Raw genomic sequence first — 11,448 nt, forward strand, 5'->3', positions numbered from 1 at the left:
AGGTTATTTTTCGAGCCACGGCACTGATCCGTTCGTGGTCGCTACTCACTCCGATGGGGGCCAGGGAGCATTTGGTTACAGGATCTATCCGCTGGGAGATGATAGCTCGGGATATCTTCAACCGGTTTGAATGGCGGTCATGTAATAGGATAGGCTATTAGTTCACATATCTATCTTTAGCCAGCCAGTTGTGGCGTCTTTTCTTGGCTAGTTTGTGTTTCTAGCCCTATTTGGCTCTGTGTGAGCTTGCTGTCCTTTTTTTTCTACAGTTCGAGGCTTCGAAACCTTGTTGGAACCTTTTTATTTGGTTAATAAAATGGCCGTATGCATCACTCTGATGCAGAGGCCGGGGAGCTCTCCCTTTTCGAAAAAAATACGAGCTCCCATTTCCAAGACGGAATCAAGACTAATGAAATCACAAATCCCTTGTAACGACGTGTTTGACACAATGGTCACGCAATCGTGGGAATTTGTGGCGACAATTCTATATAGCGCTCGCCCGGGGTAGTGACCCTCATGTCCCATATGCTACCATGTGATAGTATATATACTATTTTATCATTTTAAATATGTTCATATATCATTCTAAGTATATATACTATTTCATATACCATGGGATGGTAAAAGCGCTAAATAGGAGCTTCCGGTCTTATTTCAGCCGAAACACGTACAGAAAAATAAAGTAGGAATAAAATCCTGAAGGAGTGCCCAAAAATGACCAGAGGCTCCGGGAAGGGATACTCCTGAGTTAGTTGTTCTCTTCGGCCTTTAACATTCAGTGCAGTATAGACACTCTGCCAGTTGATCATGGGCTTGCACAGTAGCTCACCTGGTTCGTGTCCAGGCTCTACGACATTGTGCTTGTGGGAAGTTAAAGCACGTCGAATTAGTAATCACGCTCAACAACATTCAGCATAATAATCGATGATTCCCTACACTATGGCCAGCCTAAAAAAAATCGAGGAAGGACGACCAATCCATTTGGGTCAAAAGTCAAAACACGCCACTACATGCCGCACCTCCTCGTTTGCCAGTTCAAGCCTCTTTTGGTTCATATGATAGAAATGTTATAGGAATAGGAAAATTATAAAAAGTGAGATGACATGCATCTTAATTTCTATAGAGAAAGAGATGTCATTTAATGCATAGGATAGGAATTTTTCCATTGAGTCTTAGCTAATATTTTTTTCCTCCAAAATGTGAAGGATTGATTCCTATCCTATATAGGAATAGAAATCCATTTCTACAAACAAAAAGGCTTTAAAAGAAATTTTTCTATGCAAATCTTATCCTATAGAAATCCTATGACATTCTTACAAACCAAAAGAGACCGGAGTGGTTGTGGGCTTGTGGTTGTGGCGATGGGGGTGCGCGCGCATCTCCTCGTCGTCCTTTGCATCCTCGTCGCCGGCACAAGCACGGCTCAGCTTTTGCCGCCGCGCGGCCCGGCACCGCAGATGAAGCCACCGCCGTTCGGGCGCGCCATGACGATGATCATCACGGTGGTCGCCGTGGCCATCGGCGTTCTCTTCCTCCTGCTCTTCTTTTGCGCGTACGTCACCCAGTGCCGCCTCGTCGAGGACCACGGCGCGCCGCAGGAGGGTAGCGTCGCGCCGGGCGGGGTGTCCAGGCGGGGAAAGCGCGGGCTGGACCCGGCGGTGGTGGCGACGTTCCCGATCGTGCCGTACAGGGAGATCAAGGAGCACAAGATCGGCAGTGGCGCGCTGGAGTGCGCCGTGTGCCTGACGGAGTTCGAGGACGCCGACGACCTCCGGCTGCTGCCGCACTGCTCGCACGCGTTCCACCCGGATTGCATCGACCCGTGGCTCCAGACGCGGACCACGTGCCCGCTGTGCCGCGCCAACCTCGAGAAGCCACCGCCACCGGCTGCCGCCCCAGCGCCCTCCTCGCCGCCGCATGCCGTCGTGGCGATGCCGGTGCAGCAGGGTGAGCAGAAGGAGGACAGTGACAAGGACGACCGGAAGGAGGAGGCCGCAGAGCTGGAGAAGCTGCGCAGGGAGCGCCGGGCGGCGAGGCTGCTGAGGTCGCACTCGACGGGGCACTCGGCGGAGCAGTGCGACTGCGAGGACCACGAGAGGTTCACGCTGCGGCTGCCGCAGCACGTGAGGGAGGAGGTGCTCAGCAGGTGCTGCGCGAGGCCGTCTGTGGAGAGCCTGAGCGGAGGAGGGTGCGGTGTGGGAGAAAGAGGAGGCAGCTTCCGCGACGCCGGAGGAGCCAGCAGCGGCGAGCGGCGGTGGCAGACGCTCCTGGCCAGGACGATGCCATGGGCCCGAGCCGGGTCGACGCGGAAGGTGCGGGATGACGTCGCGGCCTCCACGACGGCCGCGCGGCCATGACCCAGACGACGTCGACGCCGGAACATTTCGTGTGCTCTTTCCGTTGACTCTGATGGTGTACATTGATTCTTTTGTAATTCCGTTGGGTGTGGTGTGGGAGGCAATTCGATCACAGAGGAGCAGCGTATGCGTGGTGGTGATGCTTTGTTTGTGCTCCTTGGTGTTGATGGGTTAATGGTTGGTTGGGTGTCCGTCCGTTGCTCTCGGTCAACCCTTCGTTTGAATGAAATATTCATGTACGTAAAAACACGAGTGTAAACAACGGATATGGAAAAGTTTCTCGTGCTGAAAAATTCTGTGGAGAAGAACGTGCATGTGGCATGAATATGGCCGTTTGAGTAGGTATCATTTTGGCATTCGGCGTTTGGCTAGCGGATATCCGGAGGTAGGAGTACTTGTTTTCTCAACCTGATCGTGATTTGTCTTTTTTTTTCTCGAGCTGTGAATCAAAAATGAGTTTGAAATTTCAAATAAAATACTTGGGAGCAAGATGTTTGAGTGGATGAAAATTATCCACCAAAATGGAATATACTAGAATGTATCCTTAGGAAAAAGAACAAGAATTTTCTCAGAAGAAAATTTCTAAAGATGAAGAAAAGAAAGGTGTTGAAGTTCCTAAAGTATGTCGAGGATAAACAGTTTTCCTGTTTCTCATCTAGCTGAGAAATAGTTGTGTCTCAATCACCTTAACCACCGTTGGTCGGATCATGTGTGCTGCAATATGTGCGTGAGCTGACCATGAGCGCATTATGTTTCTAATCGGCGACAGTTTCTTTTTCTTTTTTTGAATAACAATCGGCGACAGTTTCTTGTTTCATGTGGGTGCTGCGATTTGTGCACGGGGCGGTGCGGCTATGTATCGCTTACAGCGATCCCGAGTGCAGTGTCACCTGCATCGCTCCGCGGCGCTCCCTAACTGGGCTAACTATGTGCGACACTGCTCTGTTTGCTCGTTTGTTTTTCTTCTTTTCTTTATTTTATACTTATATTTCTGTTTTGAAATATCGGAAAAAATAAACATTTATATTTAACTGTTTTATGAAGTGTTTTAAAAAAATATTTATACAGTGCTAAAAAAATGTTTGCCCAACTTTCAACCAGTTTTAATGGCAATAAAAAATATATACATCAAAAAATATTAACGTGTTTTGAAATAAGTTGTGACATTTACAAAAAAGAGTTATGTAATGTTAAATAAAAATTCACACAACTTCTTCAAAACGTATATAAAATAATTCAGTTTTTAGGAAAAAAATGTTTTATTAAATGTTATGCAATGTAAAAAAATTGTTCCCATAATTCAAATATATATTTCACACCATTTAAGAAAGATATGTGAAAATTCAAAAATGTTCATGTGTTTCCAAAATATGTTTTTCATTTTCTACAAATAATTTTTAAAAAAATATTAAACTATATAAAAACAATGTTTTGTAGCATTCAAAGAGGTTAATGTTCAACAATTATTTTAAAAATATTTAACACATATTAAAAATATGTATTTGAAAAAAGGTTCATCATGTATTTAGAAAATGTTCAATGTGTATAAAAAATATTACATGTTTCTACAAAAATGTACAATATTTATATCAGATGTAGCCACGTGTTAAAAAAGCAAAAAGAAAAGAAAATTGATGAAGCAATACATAAGACCGGAGAAAAACAGTGAAGGAAACACATAATAAAACAAGAAAAAAAACCACCGAAAAAACTTGTCAAAACTACTACATAAACAAACAGGACAGGAATCTGGGTGAGGAGGATATGGAGTGACACAAAGTAGTAAGAGGTGGGCAAGTATCGAACAAAGAAATGGAAGATCGACAAAAGAAGAGAAGGGGATCTAGGATGGAGTTTGATTGATAGATAGATGTAGACGGGGAGAAAAAAGGGGATCCGGGAGAAGAACATGAGGGAAGGAGTTCGAATATGGCATAACGCCAGTCGCCGAACTAACACCGGAAATCGCCATGGAGGCAAGTCGTGCCGCTTCCGAGCGGTCCAGTCTACCACAACAACAGGTGAAACCTACTTAGGATTTGCAACAAAAGAAATATAGCTACCGGTAATGGGGTGCCCCCATACAGTTTTCTCTATGGGATTTTTACACTTTTTTGTTCTGCCATATGTGGCCTTTCCTGTTTGACCCCTGAAGATCCCAAGTACTTGCTCGTGGAGTGTTGTTTGTAGGGACTCCACGGGCAAGTACTTGGGATCTGCAATGATCAAATGTTTAGGTATAACTGACCTTTCTTCCCTGGAGGCGATGGCATGCCGGGAAGTGTTGGTACTCGCCCTTGAACTATCGCTAATGGATGTGGTGATTGCTTCAGACTGCCAAGGAGTGGTCAATGATATTCATATCGATACAGGTGGACTATATGCAAGCATCATCAAGAAGATCAATCATACATCCAAGTAGATAGCTCGTTGTTCCTTCAACTTCGAAGGAAGAGAGACTAATATCGACGCGCATAGCCTCGCTAAACACGCTCTAGGCTTTTCTCTAGAACGCCATGTGTGACCCTGAATGTTCCAGACCTAAGTTGTATCCCCATGAACTTATTACTTGATCAATATAATGGAGTGTGTTTGGAGTAAAAAATGGTGGGGCCTTTTTCACCTCTCTTTTATCGTTAGAAGACTTTGAGAGCAGATCCGTGTTGCTGGGTTGTCTCTCATATGTGTTATTTTCTTATCTCACCTTTTACTTTTCAGTTCTAATTTTTTTTATGTTTCTTTTATTTTTATAATATTTTTTCCATGTTCATACGACGAATACAAGGGTGCAATTTCAGTGTGTTTATATTTTTATTACGCAAACACCCACAAGTGTCCGAGTTGCATATTTATCACATTGTAACCCAAGTGTAACTGCATGGGCATAAAACGACTTCAAACGGGGTCGGGAGGGTATTGACGGGCTACTAGACATGCAACTGCAAGCGTTGTAACTCAACTGCAACTGCGCGCACAAAAGTGACTGCAACTAGGGCCGGAAGGGGAGTTGCCGACGCCAGTTGCATGTCGACCACTACATGCAACTGCAAATGTTGTAATCCAACTATAAGTCCAAGGGCACAAACCGGTTGCAACTAGGTCGGGAGGAAAGTTTTTCGTGGCCAATTGCATGTCCATCAATAGACATGGAACCGCAAACATTGTAACCAAACTACAACTCCATGGGCACGAATCAATTACAACTAAGGTCGGAAGTGGAGTTTGTGGGGACCAGTTGCTTGTCCACCACCAAACATGCAATTGCACGGGCGCAGAGCGACAACAATTAGGGCTGAGCTGATTTTTCTTCTACTTGTCGCATGCACACAAGTTGCATGAGTCGCACCCATGAGTTGCAACTGTGACAAGACATATGCAACCAGTGCCGACCTGGTCTTTTCCCTACTAGTCACACATGCGCGACTTGGATGTGACGCACCAATGCACAATTGCAACCATCGCAACACGTAGGCAACTAGCGTCAACCTGATTTTCCTACTAGTCCATGTGCATGAGATGCATACGACACACCGGTGCACAATTGCAAATGCCTAACTAGACAAAGATAAAGTACCAAACTGACAAGCAGAACAAGACAATAGCTCAGTAGGGAAGTGAATGAGAGGTAGTTATATCTCGATGAGTTCTAGGCACTACCAAGAATAAATAGAAAATATATGTTTTCACTTACAAAATAAAGATTTTTTCCTTTTATTTTCCTTGTCTAATGGAAGGTATACACATTAGATGGACCAAACACACAATAGTAGATCTTTCACAATGGTTAATCTAATGGTTCATCCTCGATTTTGGAAATCACTTGTACGAATAACCAAGACCATATTCACAATACAAACATTTGCTTCCCATCTAAGAAACAAAAGGTAGGAGTCTTCTTGTCGATAACATCTTAGATGTCGGTACCATTGTCTTCAATTATAGCACAAAATCGGAGCCGTTATGATCAAATGTGTCGTAAAAGTAGCCTCTCTTGCAATATGGGGCATCTTAGACCATGTGGTTAGATCATAATGGCCAAGCATATGGATGTTGGTACAAACATAGTCTAATAGAACAAAGAGCGGACAAGATGACCCCGGGACTCATTGATGGTGATAGACCCTATAAATGATCCTTTTTTACAAAAAGACTGGTTTAGCAAAATAGATCAAACAGATTATATATTATCAAAAGGAAGTGAGCTGTTTCAAAGACCATTCAACAAGTACCTCGCTAAATAGTGTCTCATCTACGCTTCATTTTATACATTTTTTTATCAAGAAAAAAGACCACAATAAACTCTTCGATTTCTGTCATCGGGAACCTAGGAAATGAACAAGTCCAAGAACCCACAACCCACTGTCAAATAGTACGAGTAGAACAAGCTACTTTGTCGAACCTACACACTACCCCACCTATCAGATAGAATGTTAGGGGGCACAGGGTAGGCTACTCTAACACAATACGAAGCATTTCTACCTTGTGCCATCCAAGATCATGCTATCGGAAGGAGATCGCGTACGTATCACTCGACACGTGCATACTGGTAGAGGGAGTAGACTCGACGAAGCTCGTCGCCGTACTTGTATTCATACGTCTCCACTTCTCACCAGATTCGTCTAAGCATGACACGAGCCACACCTCCAAAGTGTATCCACAAATACGTGTCTAAGGACTAAGGCTGGTCATAGTGGGGAGTAACTTAGACTAGTGTCATGCATATGACATTAGTCTAAGTTACTACCTTCGTAATGCAAAGTAATATACTAGTAATATCATAGATGACTTCATTTATTAGCTCGTAGACTCATCTTGTCTTGAAAAACGTTATGTTACAGTAACATATTATGTTACCATCTTTCATTAGTTACTTGCCACATAAGCAGAATTTTCTTGAAGTGCGCTATGTTACTAGCTAAGTTACTCCCACTATGACTAGCCTAATGGTGGACTTCTTGGTTCCTTGCCATAGGCCATTGGAAAGGAGACAATGGCACTGGGTTGGTTTCTCTAAAGCCTAGAGTGGGTCCAGGCATTACTAGCTAGAACCCGAGGTGAAGATATTGATACCCATCTACTTTAAAAACGGATCGTTTGGCAGGCATGCGGACATTAGATCTCACTTGAGTATCTGGGAACGACAACTAGCCATGCCAAACATGTTTGTAATTGGGCAAGTTTTCATACGGTAATTGTCCACATATCTTTACCTAATAATAAAGCAAATTGGATTTCTTTCGTCCGTCATGGCATTTTTCAGAAAAGTCCCTCTATTTCAGAGAATTCAACCCGCAGTCCAGTTTTAAGTTAAAACGAATCATTATTTTCGTATTTTACATAAAAGTCCCTGTCTTTTCTTGAAATCAACCCGCCGTCTGGATTTAAGTCACACCCGAACCGTTATTTTACATTTTTCAAAAACCCCATAATGTTTTAGGTAATTCATCCGCCGATCATATTTAAGTCAAACAAATGCTTTTTAAAATCATCCATATCTTTTAAACCGTAACTCCGATTTGAACATGTTATATATGAAATTTGATTAGAAAAATATGTAGAATATGAATATGAGATTATTTTTACCTATTAAGTATTTTTAAATATTATTTTGGAATATATTTAAGTCAAACCAGATGATTTTTTAAATTATCTGTATCTTTTAAACTGTAACTTCGATTTTAACATATTATATATGAAATTTTATTAGAATAATGTGTGGAATCTAAATATGATGTTAATTTTACCTATTAAATATTTTTATGGAAACAAACTTATAATTTATAGCGCAATATCTTTTTTAATACCGGCGGCGATCCAGATTGCAAATAAACACCCCACTATAACCATATAGGGAAAAGAAAACATTGATAACTACACATGCATACCTCTAAAAAATGTCGCAAGGGAAAACAACAGATTTCTCATCACGAAAGAGAGAGAGAGAGACGCCTTAGGATTAACCATATTCAACACATATTTTTTGTTGTTTTGTGTGAACACCGAGGCCATCACCGGCGAGGGTGAGAAGGAGGATAAGCGGCAACACAAATATGATGCCTTGCAAAAATAAAGGAGATGGACCTATTGTGGTCTTAAGTGATGGTTGTTGAGTTAAGAGCGTGCGTTATGTTTTCTCTCCCGTTGCAACGCACGGGCTCTTTTGCTAGTATGTTACAAAATTACATATCATAGAGAACCTTGTACTCTGCAGACGAGACAAACTTGGTAAGTTTTGAACATGAATTTTTTGTGGTGGCAATTGGAGGCTGAGTGTATGAACCTCTTAGCAGACCATCAGCAATGGCCTTGTATGACGTTTCTGTGGGATGCAAGCCATCCCAAGATGCATACTTTTGTGGGTTATCACACATCTTGTATTCTCCATGTCCACACTTTGTGGTTATTGACACACCATAAGGCCCTTCTACACCGCAGCAAGCCACCAAAGGATCCTCGATACCTAAAGAGCAGTTACAGCAAATGAGAGTCGGGACTAGCATATGCATCTTTTAGTAGAGAATGTTTTTCTTGCTGCCTTCTAAGTGATTTCATGTATAAACCATAAAGTTTTGGACCCACCAAACTGATAAGGGGAAACGAAGATTTCCGTAGCAGCTCCATAGTAATCAGCATAGATGATTGACACACTTGGATGAAGCTTTCTTAACTTTTCCAACTCATCCACAAAGAAGTTTGTTGTGGTAGCGTGAGAACTCATTCATCCAACGAATACAACATGTCTCTGACTCATAATCCTCCATGTTATCACTTTGGTGCATCGTGAGGTACACCGGCAAGCACCCGATGGGGAGGTTGCCGGGAACTAATAGAGTTTTGGCTCCTAGTGCAATCAGATCCTGGAAATTGCACCTCGTTACATTGCATTATTATGTAGTTATGCACTATTTATGTAATTGAGATTTGACATAATAACAATGGCGATGATAGCATAAGGAGCAAAAACAGAAAATGACTCACGATGATTGTAGATGATATTTTGGAAATAACACTCGGAGTGAACAAGCGGATCTTCTCAACAGGCACCAAAGAGGTAAGAGGAATGTTGTAGTCATTTCCCCCAATTTCTCCAACCAAAAAAAGAGAATTGTTCATCATGTCCGCACAGTCTGTTGCATAAACACGTTACTTTATCAATGTGGAAAGGTAACATCTTAATAAATTTAGAAAATATATCGAAATAGAAAATACAACATTTTATGGTAGCAAAATAGTGAAAAGGTGTACAACAATTTAGATCCATTTTTTTCTGATTCCGCTGTAGAGGAAATTTGGAAGTCTATATCTTTGACTTTGAACGCCAAAGTTGTCTCCTCTGGATAATAGTAATGTTGTTGTCATTTGGTAAAACAAACCAATTGTAGGTTATTTACCGTTCCTGTTGAAATTTCTAAAATCAAGCTACAACCTCAATATATTAGCATAATTTGGGCATCAATATGGACCTTGGAAATTATTGGGCTAGGCCCATTAATTATCACAAAAAATTCCCAATAAATCTTGAAGGCCCACTCATGCATGCCGACTCCTATTTGACGCCCTCGGCACCTGTTATAGGCAAATCCTATTTAGCGCTGCAGGCGCTGGTTTCTTCTATTTCTGCAAACCGGCGCCTGCAGGCTCCTTAGCTGGGCTCGGCCCATTTAGCATTTCCTTTTGTCTGTTTTAAAGTGCAAAAATGTTGCCAGCGAAAGAATCGACCCTCAGCACCTGTTATAGGCAAATCCTATTTAGCGCTGTAGGCGCCGGTTTCTTCTATTTCTGCAAACCGGCGCCTGTAGGCTCCTTAGCTGGGCTCGGCCCATTTAGCGTTTCCTTTTGTCTGTTTTAAAGTGCAAAAATGTTGCCAGCGAAAGAATCGACCCTCAGCACCTGTTATAGGCAAATCCTATTTAGTATAACCATCGTTAACTTATCGATTGAAACTGCTTCCATCCTTTTTGTTCTTTCCTAGTTCGCATCTCTTCTTCTTTTTCTATTTTTCTGTCCTTTTCTTCCTTTTCTATTTATTTATTTTTCTGAAATGCGCAATTTAAATCCATGAACTTTTTCTTCATAATCAACGAACTTTTCTCCAAATTTATGAACCATTTTCAAAACTTGTGAACATTTATTAACATTTGATGAACTCTTCTCAGAAATCCATGAACTTATTTTTCAAATTCGATGAACTTTTCTCAAATTTAACGAACATTTAAAATTCGTTGAACTTTTTATGAAAATCAATGAACTTTTTTCAAATTTTGATGAACTTTTTTCTAGTTTGATGATTTATGTTTTCAAATTTCATGAACTTTATCTTAAATTCGATGAACTTTTCTCAAATTTGATGAACTTTTTTTTTAAAATTGGTGAACTTTTTTCAAAATCAATGAGCTCTTTTCAAAATCGATGAACTTTTATCAAAATCGATGAACTCTTTCTCAAATTTGGTGAACTCTTTCTCAAATTTGGTGAACTTTTTTAAAAAAGTTCAATGAACTTTTTTAAAAAAGTTCAATGAACTTTTTTAAAATTCACGAACTTTTTCCTTTTTTTGAAGTTTTCTTTTCATTTCATTGTTTATGTGAATGTTTTTTAATATTTATGTTTTCTTTAGTCAAATAATCCATGGTTCATGTAAATACCCAGTTTTCCTTAAGTAATCAAAGAACTAAACATGGTCTAGCGGTTAACTCGTGTAGGGCACTACCGCTGCGTCCGTGGTTCGAGTCCCACTTCTCCTCGAAAGTAACGTCACATTTTGCACTCTCCTTTTGCTTTGCAGCACGTTGCTGGGCCGGCCCACTTCGCGTCCGTGCGAGCGCCAGCGACACGAAGCGGCGCCTACAGCGCTCAATAGGAACTCTCCCTGTTATAGGCCATTCCGTAAACCGGCGCACACTCCACTACAAACTGGGCTGACCCATTCATTTTTATTTTCTTTTCTTTTAGCCTTCAAAAAATGGGTGTCCAACGTGAGAATCCAACTCCAAACCTCTTGCGAACCAACCTGTGATTGAGATGGGAATGTAACGTCACATTTTGCATTCTCCTTTTGCTTTGTAGCACGTTGCTGAGCCGGCCCACTTCG

General features: G+C 41.6%; 1 protein-coding gene and 1 pseudogene across 1 annotated transcript; one reads left to right on the forward strand and one right to left on the reverse strand.

Moving 5' to 3' along the window:
- Positions 1-1,361: 1,361 nt before the first annotated feature.
- LOC119271070 (E3 ubiquitin-protein ligase ATL6-like) lies at positions 1,362-2,590 on the forward strand. The gene has a single exon (XM_037553031.1). It carries the CDS (start codon positions 1,362-1,364, stop codon positions 2,355-2,357), a length of 996 nt encoding a protein of 331 aa, XP_037408928.1. The 3' UTR covers positions 2,358-2,590.
- Positions 2,591-8,536: 5,946 nt separating this feature from the next.
- LOC119271812 lies at positions 8,537-9,500 on the reverse strand (annotated as a pseudogene).
- Between the last annotated feature and the right edge of the window lie 1,948 nt (positions 9,501-11,448).

Source organism: Triticum dicoccoides, chromosome 3A, assembly GCF_002162155.2.
Source record: "Triticum dicoccoides isolate Atlit2015 ecotype Zavitan chromosome 3A, WEW_v2.0, whole genome shotgun sequence".
Classification (NCBI taxonomy): Eukaryota; Viridiplantae; Streptophyta; class Magnoliopsida; order Poales; family Poaceae; genus Triticum; species Triticum dicoccoides.